We start from the raw sequence: 13211 nt of genomic DNA on the forward strand, positions 1-13211 counted from the left end.
ATAGCCAAAGTATGGAAAGAGCCCAAATGTCCATCGAGGATGAATGGATAAAGAAGATGTGGTATATATATACAATGGAGTATTACTCGGCAATCAAAAAGAATGAAATCTTGCCATTTGCAACTACATGGATGGAACTGGAGGGTATTATGCTAAGTGAAATCAGTCAGTCAGAGAAAGACAAAAATCATATGACTTCACTCATATGAGGACTTTAAGAGACAAAACAGATGAACATAAGGGAAGGGAAATAAAAATAATACAAAAACAGGGAGGGGGACAAAACAGAAGAGACTCATAAATATGGAGAACAAACAGTTGGTTACTGGAAGGGTTGTGGGAGGGGGGATGGGCTAAATGGGTAAGGGGCATTAAGGAATCTAGTTCTGAAATCATTGTTTCACTATATGCTAACTAATTTGGATGTAAATTTTAAAAAATAAAAAACAAAATAATAATTAAAAAAATGTAGCTACCTAGATTCTGTATCAGTCTCTATGTTTCTGCCTTGCTTCCAGCCTGGTGCTATACACCTTCATGCATTGGAGGCCTGCCTGAATCTTGATCCAGTTGAAAAGGCTATTTCTAGACCCCTTCTCCAGGTGTGTACACCCTGACAAGAGTCTGCTCCTAGTGGAGCTGGTGCTGTTCTGAGGAGGTCTTTGACTATTGCCCTGTCTGGAATCACTGGTTGTAGTTTCTCAGCTGATAGATTTGTCCCTCTTAAATCATGCTCAAGCTCCCCATGCTCCTTGGATGTGCATCTTGCACCATGCTCCTTGGCTGGCCATCCTCTTTGTTGAACTATCTTTCAACCAACTCAGTGCTCCCTGTTCTAATACTGCTGTGTTCTGGCTCCCTTTCTCTCCTACCATCAGGTACCATCATGATCTCAGTATGACCCTTGATTGAGTCCATTCATTCATTCAACCATCAACTATCTGCTGAATACTATGTGCAGGCATTGTGCCAGGTGCTGGGTTGCAATGGCGAACAAGACACAATCTTTGCTTTTTTTCCTCAAGAAGCACATGTGCTATGCTGTGCATGGGAGACAATTATTCTTTCCAATGTCTGTGAGTTTTTTGTTTGTTTTGTTTGTTTTACTTCAAGTCTTCACTTGTTTCCAAACTTATAATCTATCTCTGTTTGGCAGTTGGAGGCCCACTTTCTCGTGAGACATTGGGAGCCATTCAGTGTTAAAAACAATACTGAGGCTAACTGGGTTCTCTCTTCCTGAAACAAGAAGCCAAGTCTGTGGCTCCCTAAGCCTTAGTGTGAGAGGTGGAAACAAAGGGAAGACTTGGAACATGGGAAAGGGGCATTTGGAGACAAAGTTTTACAGTCTGTGCCTGGCAACCCAAAAGGGAGAAGATCCTAGACTGGTCACATTGAGCTAAAATTATCCTTTTCAGCAAATTCCTATTTTTATACCAGAAAATATTGTCCAAAAGAAGCAACATAAAACAGAGGGTCTGATTTTAAAATCTTGGGATTCTTAAATGAATGGGATTGGGAGTGAATCAAGAGAATAAATCATTTTTCTTAAATAGATTTTAATGATTTTTTTAAACTTTGGAGGACAATTAGTGTCAGGTAAGTATAATGTAAGAGTCCTGTGTGTTCAAGATTTACCTGGCAAGCTTATTAGAATGCAGAATCCTGGGGGCGCCTGGGTGGCTCAGTTGCTTAAGTGTTTGACTCTTGATTTTGGCTTAGGTCATGATCTCACAGTTTGTGAGATCAAGCCCTGCGTTGGGCTCTGCGTTAGCAGTGCAGGGCCTGCTTGGAATCCTCTCTCCCTCTCTCTCTGTCCCTCCCTTGCTCATGCTCTCTCTTGCTCCCTCTCTTACAAAATAAATAAATAAACTTAAAAAAAAAAGAATGCAGAATCCTGGGCTCTCTCCAAGAAATTCTGATTCTTTAGATTGACATTTTGGACAAGATAATTTTTTGTCATGGGTGGGGGCCCTCCTGTGCATTGTTGATGTCTCTCTCCTTCAAACAAATATAAGTAGAAAAATACTACTAGCTTCAGAAAGAACAGTGTGAATTCATGAAAATATGAAGGATAAAATGGTTCAAAAAATCCTTGGAAAATAAGTTAATATCCTGTTCATCCTCATAGAAACCAAACCATACTCCCAAACCATGGTGAGTTGGGGCTATTTCGGAGAACACTGGAAGTTTCAGTCTGTTGTGAAATGCCTCTTGAAGCGGTGTTTCTCTTCTGCATGAAATGTTACCTCCTCTGATAAAATGCCCCCCAACATGCTCAGCGTGATAGAACATTTTAAATGATAATAGTTTTTACTTGGTAATAATGCATAAACCTTAGTAAATAGTTGTTTCAATTCATTCTTTGAAATGCTCTAAACATTCCCCTTATGTTACTATTTACATGATTCATTTACTGAGAAAATCTTTTTTCAAAAATGGTGAAGAGACTGCAACCTAATCCTATTTGACTTACCACCAGATCTAATTTACTGGTGTTTCCCCTAGTTAGCCTGCAGGCAACATCTTCAAAGTTTTCCCTAGCCTCTTCCTAGATTATAGGCTTATCATAGACCCAAAAGGAATCATAACTTTTCATCAGGGAAACATTGCCTGTTTATATTCTGCAGGGCATGAGCAGCAAATCTTTCAATGAGACAGGCCATTAGACTTTTACTTGGCAAAGAAAGACAATCTCAATAAACTAGTAAACGACTGTCATTCTTTGACTTATTACCAGGTACCTTAAGCCCCTTATACACTTTGCCTTTAATCTTTGCAACAACCATGCCAGACAGGCTCAGAGACAAGCTCAGGCAAATGTGCCCAAGATCACCCTACAAGGTGGAGGGGCTGGGATTCGAAATTAGGACTTTGACTCAATATCCTGTATTCTTTATTCCTCCATTGTGCTACAATTACAAAGCAGTTGTTCTGGTTGTGATCTCTCAAGGCTGAATAGGTGGCATTTTAATTTTCATTCGAAAAGAATTTCTCTGAACAGTGACTTGACATGGGTCCTCTCAAATTTGCTCAACCTTGCTGCCCCTTGAAGCCAGGCTGTTTTCCATATAAGTTAGTGGGGAAAAGGCAGGGTTCTCGGCTGATTTAGTGTTGATTTTAGAACTTTATGTTCTGTCTCTTTCCTTTCTTCAAAGATAGTGATGCTCTAATACACTGGAAACCAACACAAATCAAAGCCTGATCATAGTTAATAGGGAGGAGCATCAGCTGGGCCTCACTGTACATACTGTGTGAACTAGGGCATCCCGGGAAAATGGTTGCCAACCTGAGAAACGGCCCCAAATCAGAAGGCACCAGAAACTGATACAAAATGAGAGAAAAAGAGAAAAAGAGTTAATGGTCCCTAGAGGGACCACAAACAAACTGTGCTCATAGACATATCTAGTCCTTGCTCAGATTGGATTCTGTTTAGTGGATGGCCTCTTCCCACCTTCACAAACTGAAATTAGCATTTTCAAGTCCCCACTTGGGTTGTCTCCTCCGTGAAGCCCTTGTGTCTCTTCCTGAATTCACTCCTTGTTCCCCGCTCTGAAATTCTATTGCATTTACACCTGGCTCACACAATTTTGTTCTTTATTCACATGTTCTTTTACGTGTTTGTTGGGCCCCTTTCTCCAACTGGATTTTAAGCTCCTTAAGAGTAGCAATGTTGTAAAAGTAAATGGAACACTGATGACACAGTAGGAAGTCAAGAAATACTTGTTGAATGATTCTGATTTTTATACACTTTGGTTGGGAAATCGTCAAATTTGAAGGCATTTATCTAAATGAGGACAATCTTTCATGAACACTTCTTTAAGGGGCTAACATTTGCTTGCTCTGCTCTAAAAAGGACAAACTTCTTTTAACTATTTCCCCTAAAGCAGCACCATAGTAGTGATCCTCCCCTCCCAACTGCTAGAGGTTGGGGAAGAAAGGGGATGTATTCACATATGCTGGTGAAAGAGGACTTTGGATGTTAAACCATTTTCTAGAGTCCCGGAGCTCAGTAAAGTTTACCATTTGTATAGGAATCTTTTAGCTCTTGGATGGAAAAAACTCTTTCCTGTAAAACTTCATGGAATTTCTGCTCCTGGCAGGGGCGACAGTTATTCATTGTGGATCTTGAAAACTGTGGCATGGTTATCCAAATGGGCACCAAATAAAGCGAGAAAAGAAAAGACTCAACTACATATTTTAGAATTCTTTTTGGTTCCAGGTGATGGGCTGGGCAGGCTGTGACTGGCACAGACAGGACTAACCCTTTACTCAGACTCAGGGGATCACTTCTGATCTAAAAACCTTGTCCTCCAAACCAGCTGCTGAAGAAACAAACGTCAAGTCCAAGACCTTACTTCATATTCTGGATGACCACACGTTCTACCTGCATCTCTGTTTTGCCCAGAGGTGGCTTCAGTCTTTTTAATTGGAGCTTCTGTGTAGGGTCCTGCTGGGGATGGGGGTTTTATGTTTGAATATAGGTCCATTTCCTTCTCTGGATGATTTTGACCATCTCGCCTACCTCCTTTCAATCACCTGCACTTGGCTGAGTAACAGACATATACCCCTAGGGATCCATCTTATCTAAGAAGAGTTCCTTTATTATTATGGGACTCTGAAGTGGGAGCCAACTCTCTGGAGAGAATTTCCAAAAGAGTTCAATAATTTTAGCTCAGCTTCCACTAGAACAGCAGCTAACATTTATTAAGCACTTACTACGAGCCAGGCCTTCTGCATTCATTTCATTTAATATTCATGATGCTGCTAAGAGTGATAAAGTAGTATTATTCCAATTTTACAGATTAGGGAATTGATGCACAAAGGGGCTAAATCACTTGGTCAAGGCCACACAACTAATTGACAGTGAAAGTCAACTTAGATACGCAGGACAGTGCCTGGCATGTTACACATGATCAATGAATATTTGTTGAATAAATGAATGAATGGTCCTGGATCTCAAATCTTAGGGTGTTCATAATTTTGTTGTAGACATATAGCATTTTCAGGTGAGAAGGGCAATAGCGCATAAGATGTGATGGGGTGGTGTTTATCAAGGGTCAACTGAGCAGAAAACTGAGCGATGAGCACTCAGGTAAGGGAGATATAAGATGTAAATGAAGGCTGGAGTGGGATGGGAAGGTAGAGGGGACTTGGCTCTGAGCTCTTTTCATTTTTCAGTACATTAGAGGACACCCTTTCTTCTTGGCTTACAGGCCCAGGGCTTAAGCCATCAGTCATAGTCCTGTATCTGCCATACCACAAGTTTGGTCCTGAGGTGTTTCCCTTCCGCCTCCTCATGCCCTTGTGGCCTTAAGGGCATGGCTGTTTCTCTGTGGTATGGTCAGACATAATGAGAAATGCAGGCCCAAACTGCTGGATCACTCCAAAGCAGGGAGGAATCTGGAATGGAGTTGTTAGGTTTGGGGTATTTTAATCATTTCCTGCAGGTTGGCAAGTTCCAGAAGGGTCAATTTTTAAAAGAAGCAGGCGGTACACTTGAAATTTCACTGCTTCTCCAGAAAGTTTTCATATTTGGTTTCCAGATTTGATGTTCCACTGAGGGGTGTCTGAGACTCAGACATTTCTCAGTGGTGACACTTTTCTGTGACAACCCTAATTTCTTATTTTGGTCCAGTAAAACTTTTCCATTGGGGCACCTGGGTGGCTCAGCTGGTTGAGTGTTTGACTTCAGCTCAGGTCATGGTCTCATAGTTCATGAGTTTAAGCCCCACATCAGGCTTGCTGCTGTCAGCACAGAACCCACTTCAGATCCTCTGCCCCTCTCTCTCTGTCCCTCCCTCACTTGTGTTCTCTCAAAAGTAAATAAAACATTAAAAAAGAAAAGTAAAACTTTTCCATTTTCCATACCCATTGCACTGGTTTAGCCTGCTTTTAAGAAAACTGGTTTGCTCCTAACACAGGATGGAAATGTGTGTTGTGGGAGGCGGGCAGAGGGGCAAGTTGGGAGGGAAGACTGTCCATCCGGAGGCCGGATCTCCTGCTCATTTATGAGATGACTCATTTTTATTTTGTCTGGCTTCAGTGCATGCCTGCTAGTTCTTGTCCACCTGTGACAGTATGAGGGATACAAGCCCCAATCAGTGGGGGGCTCTAATGACATGTCCTCCAGTGCCCAGGCAGAATGTGACCATAGGATCTGTCCATGCTGACCATCAGGTCAAACACATTAGCCCTTAGAATGATTCAGTGGAAGAAATGCACTTGGTGACAACAACCGAATATTCAGACAAAGGTTATTTTGGAAATACTCATGCTAGGGGCTGAGGACTGTATAAAAGCTCCCTTAGCCCTGACAGTCCTCTGATGGGCTGAGCTCTGACATATTGACAGCGGGAGGGAGCAGCTGCACTGACGCAAGGGTTCCCACCCATGGTCACACACAAGAACCTTCCCAGGAGGCCTTGCAACCACCAAAGCTAGGGCCCACTCCAGACTTGGCTTCAATTGTTCTGGCATGAGTCTGGGGGCATCATAATTTTTTTTTTTAAGTCTTCCAGGTGATTTTATATGTAGCCAGAAAAAAAACCACCCGCCATTAAGGATCCAGAGAAGGAGTGTCTGAAGAGTTGGTGGAATACAATCCCACTCGTGCCTCACAATCCCCTTGGCATAGCCCCCACCCTGCTCCATCAATTTTCCATTTTCTCCAGGATTATTTCCACCATCATAATAACAAGCTGCAATTTCTCCCATTCTAAACAAGACTCTCCTTATACTCCACATTGCCCTTTAGTTTCTGCCCTATTGCCCTGCTTCCTTTTAGAGAAAAACTCCCTAAGATGTGCTTTCTGTGTGTGCCATCCAATTTCTTTCTGCACAATTCCTCCTAGACACAGTCTACCCAGATATCTCCCATCACTACTGCACAGACAATGGCCCTATCTTACCATCCAGACATGCAGGTGTGTTCAGCTCTCACCCTTGCTCAGAGATGAGGAACCTGGAGAAGCCCAGCACAGGCATTCCCGATACCCTCTGGGGTCCAGCCTACAGCTGGCCCTGCGGAGCTGGGATCAAAGCTCATGAACAGAATGCAGAACTGGAAACTTCCCAGGGAAATGAGAATGACAATAAAGCCTTCAGGAAAGGGAAAGTGACTTACACAGCGTGTGGTGGTGATGATGACAGAACTGGAGATGAAAGAGAGACCATCGTTCATGCTGACCTGAAGCGCTGCTTTCCTGCAATGACAAAGGAGCCAGAGATGCTCAGCAAGGTGTACAAAGAGCAGGGGCCCATGAGCTGACACTGAGGTCCCCTGTAAGCCCTGCTCCTCACTACCCAGGGGAAAGACTGTGGTCTCTTCCCCTGGGGCCTGTAAAATGTAGAGGAAGTCTCTAGGGTCCATCGACTGTAACCTTCTAGAGACGTCAGGATACCCTTGGCTAGTGTATCAAGGCATTGCATTCAGCCCTTCTTACATTGCAGCAAATTGCATTGAATGGGAAAAGCCTGCTGCCATTTAATTTACCTGTCACATTGTCATAGGAAGAAGTGTTCCCCAAAGATGGCTCGAGTCTATGGGGATAAACTTGTCACGCTGTAAACTTAATGTTCTGTTGTTATTATTGGGGCTATCAGTAACTGATTCTGACGAGGGGGTTTGTGACCATCCTGGCAAACTCACGGAGGTACAGCAGTAGATGAGTTACCTTCCATCCACCTTCCGTCTCTGTGAGACTCACTGAAACCTGAGCTTGCATTTTGCTTGTACTTGGCCGTATGGACACAGGGTTAGTTGGTGGAATCAGTGGACTTGGAGACCAGTGTTAGGCAACCAGAGTTGGAGGCTTTACCATTAGAACAAATGATCAAAAGCAGAATTTAGATGAAAATGTTTAGTATTGTTTCCTCAAGACCACCATTCTATCTTCAGCCTGTTGTAGACATGTTTACAGAGAAATGAGTTTGTGTTCTCTGACAAACACAGCTTCTCTGCTTCCCCACATAGTTCTTTTCTTGCTCAGGGTACTAATTGTCTTCCTTCTGTTGAATATTTTCATCACACTTCACCACCACCTATTATAATAGCACTGCCATGGAATTTCTCCCCATAAATTAGTTCACAGAACCTTGTGCAGTCTGGGTGAACACCCAATGTCCTGCAGAGGCTCAGAGGAAGGAGCACTGAGCTTGGCCTCAGAAGGTCTGAAGCTGAAGTCTTCAACCAGCTCTGGACCCACTTAGCCCCTTTGAGCTTCCTTTCTGAGCTTCCATATCTCTAAGGAGGAGATAATCATCTAGCAGGGAAATTACGATGACGGGGCAAGGTAAAGTTTGTGAGAGGGAAGTGTGAGAGCTTTCTAGAAATGTAGTTGTGTGAGACACACCTTTATTCAAATCTAGACAGTCCCACTACTGCAGTGTGACCTTGGGCAAACTACTTAAATTCTACTTAAATTCTCTCAGCCATAGATTCCACATCTGTAAAACTGGGATGACGTGAGTACCTGGTTCTTTGGGAACTTGGGAGGATAAAGTGAGATCCCCTTTGTGAAACATTTGTCCTGGTGCCCTGCTCACTGTAAATGGGCACCATCATCATTACCTGGAAAGGTCTAGACAAAGACTGCATCATGACAATGAAGAGAGACGTTTTCTTCTCCCTCTGTCCCCTCTACCTTCTCTCTCCTCCCTGGCTGTGAGGTTCAGTTGCTGGTGGAAACTTACATGCCAACTTCTTTTAAGATAGGTGCTGGACACAGCAAATAAGTATCTTCCACAGTGAAGGGCTTCTCATCTGTAAAAAGGAAGTCACTGGATTAAGAGGAGTGAAGTGACTTTATAATTTCATATTCAGTGACTCCTAGAGACCGACTCCTGGGAGACACTAGAAAAGCAGTAACTATTTGAAATAGAAACTAGCCTTGAGCCATAAAATCCACTCAAGTGAACGCACTTACAGTCTCCTGCCAGAACACTAGTCTCTGACTTCATACATCCAGATGAGTTAATCAGGGAACAAATAGAAACTGAGCTCTTACCATAGACCAAGCATAACCAAGGGGAAACCAGAAGATACAAGCCTGGTCCCCAGGGGAGCTTCAAGTCTGAGTCTAGTTTGAGAGAGAAGTCATATTCATTGGAGAAGGTTTGCTGATGCAGCATTGTTTACAATAGCCAAGACACGACATGGAAGCAAACAACTTAACTGTCCATCCATGGATGAATGGCTAAAGAAAATGTGGCATATATATATATATATATATATATATATATATATATATAATGTATAACACAATACATATAGAATATATATATAATGTGTATATATATAGTGTATATATATATCATTGTGTGTATATATATATACACACACACAATGATATATCTTGTGTATGTGTGTCTGCACACACATACACAAGATATATCATTCATTCATAAATAAAGTAAATCTTGCCATTTGTAACAACGTGGTTGGACCTGGAGGGCATTATGCTAAGTGAAATACGTCAGATGAAGAAAGACAAATATCATATGATCTCACTTTTTTTGTTGAATCTAAAAAAGAAAAAAAATGAACTCATAGATTCAGAGAACAGATTGGTTGTTGTCAGGGTGGGGGTGGGGATGGGGGATGGGCGAAATGGGAGAAGGTGGTCAGAAGGTACAAACTTCCAGTTACCAAATAAATCATAAGGATGTAATATGCAGCATGGTGACTATAGTTAACAATACTATACTGCATATTTGAACGTTGCTAAGATAGCAAATCTTAAAAGTTCTCATCACAAGAAAAAACTTGTAGCTATGTATGGTGATGGATGTTAACTAGATTTATTGTGGTGATCATTTCACCTTCTACACAAATATTGAATCACTCTGTTGTATATCTGAAACTAACATAAACCTATTTATCAATTGTATCTCAATTTTTTAAAAAAGAAAAAGTTTGCTGACATATTAGAAGTGGCTAAGCCAAAATATCATTTGACTTCAGAAGACAGAGAGCTCCCTTTAGGTGGGCGATGTGGTGAGGCGACAGGAAACACAAAACCTGAGATGTACTTTGGCGAAGAGAATGGCAAGAGGAATTGCATGAGTAAAGGCAGAGCACAAACAAGACATATGCCAGGGTAGGAGGGAAGTAGGATTTGAAAAGATCAGTATAGGAAGAAGTTTGAGTGAGACTGAGGAATTTGGACATAAGTCTATTAGCCACAAAGAGATCTTTGGAGACTTTGGGAGAAAAACTTGAAGTGATGATTTTGGAAGTTTCAGCAGATGCAGCTGTGAAAGATGGATGAAAGCGGGGGGACACTAGAGGTGGGAAGTTCTTGCTCTTATTCTGTGGGTTGACTGGGGAAATCTTAAGCAGGTTTCATCTTGAGCTCCTTAAAAATGTCATTGTGTCCCAGGTTCTGGGGCCAGAAGCAGGTCTGAGAAGTTACTGACTGTAGTCAGTATATAGCACTTGTTCCTTCATGATGCAACATTTAAGAGTGCATGCTCTGTGCCAAGAATTGTGGTAGGACCTGTGGGTGAGATGGAGCTGAATAAAATGAGTCCCTTTAATCAGCTGTGAGTATGAATGCCTGCCCTAGAAGACAGAAAGGAACACATGTATAATTGAAGGACAGTATTCTGCTATTGGCATGTTATGAAACTGATGTGTCTAATGACATTGGACTGTGGCAGACACGAAATGCTTGCCTGAGTGGGGATTAGGAAGCCTCGTGCCCTCCATGCCTGAGTTGAAGGTGCAGAGCCACCGGGGGTGGGAGTTAGAGGACACATCTGAGTGCTAAGCACTGTGTCTCCATGGAAGCAGGAAGAAGAGGATGGTCCGTTACAGTCTCCTCTGATGTCTAAGCAAATTTTCAAGTGGTGAAAAGTTCGGTTATTCCAAACCATTTATTAATTTATTCACGCATGCATTCATTCATTCATTCTTTTGTTCATTCATTCGTTCAACAAATATTTATTAAAGACCTACTTTGAGCTAGAGACATAGGCTTTGAGAAGAGAAACATGGTCTCTGATTTAATGGATTTTATAGGAGCTGCAGGGGGGGATAGTTATTGAGTACTTTCATTTTTATTGAAAAATATATTCTTTTGAATGTCTTCCACATGTCAGGGCCTTGCAATGAACAAAACAGATGAAAGCACCTCGCTTAAGGAGCTGACATGCTAGTAACTACACAAGTTACTATTTCATTATAATTGTGGTGAGCGCAAAGAAAGAGAAAGAAGGTCAGGAAATGCTTCCCAGAGGAGAAGCCATATAAGCTAACACCCATTGTCAGGTGAAGAGGACATGGAGTGAGGCAGGAAGCCCTGCAAAGGTCCTGGGGCAGGAAGGAGCCTTTTAGCTTTGAATGCTAAAAGGAGGTCAACAAGGCTGCTGAAGTTGAGTGAGACAGTGATTCAAAATGAGGCTAGAAAAGGCAGCAGGGCCAGAATGATCAAGGCCTTGTGGGCCATGGTGGGGTGACGGGAAGGTACTGGAGGTCCCTCCTCACATTTAGAACTAGCATTCGCAGATTGCAGAATGTTGCTGGGGCAGTGGAGGCATGTTGAATGGAATTATGAAGCTTTATGGTGACAGTGGTGGATCATACAATCCTGAACTGAGCATTTTTATTTTCAAGGTGTTTCCCAGTCTCTGGTGACAATAATGGCAGTGAGACTCTCCCAGGGCATCCTGTGTGTCGGTGTTCTCTGTGCACTTTGAGCGTGCTACATAATCGAATTTATAACCTGCTAGCTGTGCTCCCAGGAAAGAATATTCTTCCTTTTATTTTATTTTATTTTATTTTATTGTATTTATTTTATTGATTTTTTTAATTAAAAAATGTTTATTTTTGAGACAGAGAGAGAGAGAGTAAGTGGCGTAGGACAAAGAGAGAGAGGGAGACACAGGCTCTGAGCTGTCTGCACAGAGCCCCACGCAGGGCTCGAACCCACAACCTGTGAGATCATGACCTCAGCCGAAGTCGGACACTCAACCGACTAAGCCACTCAGGCGCCACACTTCCCTTCATTTTAAAGGTGAGGAACAGATGTAGAGAGGTGAAGAAACTTGCCCAACATTACCCAGGGGAGCTTGGATCCACACCTAGGCAGTCTGGCTGTCACCTCTTGATAAGAGCCATGCGTTATCACCTTCTACACGACCTTGTGAACTGAGACAAGGCAAGGGCATTGGGCTCATTTCCCAGATGCAAAATGGAGGCTCAGAGAGGCAACAGTGACCCATGGTTGCACAGCAAGTCAGAGGCAAAGCCGGGACTAGATGTGAATTCTCCATTATTCTTCCCTTGCCAAGAGCCTCTCCATTCCAGGAAAGGCTTATATTAGACAATAAACCAAACTCAGGACAGGCATGGCTGACTAGAACTGTATTTATTTTTTCTTGGCCATGGCTTATCCTGCTTCACATGCACTAGTAATACCTGGGAGTGCAGATCCCTGCCCATGGAGCCACGGGGTAGCCACAGAGTGGCCACAGGAGGCCTCGTGACTCTTGGCTGCATTCTGTGGGAAGAGCCGGTCACACAGAATGGGCATCCAAGTCAGAGACACAAGGGAGGCTCCGGGCCCAGTATGCCCATGTGGCTATTAGTGCCCAAGCCACTTCTAGAGCTTTCTCTGAACAACTCCTTCCCTGCCCTCCATCCCACTGGAAGGGGGTGAGAGGACAAGACTGGCCTAGGTCAATCAGTTGGTTCTTTTCCCCTCCCTTCATTTTCCTTTCCTGCTTAGGAGACCAAATATTTCTGGAGCGAAGCAGAGGAAAACCTCACTGGGAGGACTGAGGACACTTTGCTGAGGCTGTGGTGCAGCCTTAACACTGCCTTCTGTCAGTTTATCAGCCTCTGTGCCTGTGGGCCTGCTCTGGGGAGCTGGCATCTTCTGCTCTGAGAGGGATTGTTTGATTTGGAGCCTGTTTTCACTTTACCACAAAAATGAGTGACTTTTTTTTCTCTCTTTCTCTCTCTCTTTCTAAACAAAGAAGGGCCATTTGGTTTCCATAACACAGATCATCTGACTTCTTCCTGGAACGTCCTCTTGGGAAGCAGGGCACAAAGCCTTCCCCCTCAGCTGAGCCACGTTTGGCTCAGGGACCCTGCCAACCTTGCCGCCACTTCTTCCAAAGCCAGTGGTATTTATGGGGCCATAATCCACCCCAAGGACGACTGAGTCCCAGCTCCTCTCTCCAGTGGGCAGCCATTTCACTGTTCGTTA

At 43.1% G+C, this 13211-nt stretch overlaps 2 protein-coding genes across 6 annotated transcripts in view; one reads left to right on the top strand and one right to left on the bottom strand.

The window, feature by feature from the left end:
* GKN2 (gastrokine 2) overlaps window positions 1-13211 on the top strand; it is a 322064-nt gene that overhangs the window by 152456 nt on the left and 156397 nt on the right. The gene's annotated exons all lie outside the window — the stretch shown is intronic.
* Window positions 1-13211, bottom strand: part of ANTXR1 (ANTXR cell adhesion molecule 1) — a 216804-nt gene that overhangs the window by 107467 nt on the left and 96126 nt on the right. For 3 of the 4 annotated variants that reach the window (XM_040458662.1, XM_040458663.1, XM_040458664.1), the window contains exons 11-12: window positions 8692-8761; window positions 7124-7202 (exon numbers count right to left, since the gene is read on the bottom strand). In XM_040458662.1, coding sequence (XP_040314596.1) covers window positions 7124-7202; window positions 8692-8761 — 149 coding nt within the window. Of the gene's footprint in view, window positions 1-5884; window positions 6069-7123; window positions 7203-8691; window positions 8762-13211 lie in introns of those variants that run through there. The other variant, XM_040458665.1, reaches the window with a different exon arrangement.

Source organism: Herpailurus yagouaroundi, unplaced genomic scaffold, assembly GCF_014898765.1.
Source record: "Herpailurus yagouaroundi ecotype Mexico unplaced genomic scaffold, PumYag 221, whole genome shotgun sequence".
NCBI lineage: Eukaryota > Metazoa > Chordata > Mammalia > Carnivora > Felidae > Herpailurus > Herpailurus yagouaroundi.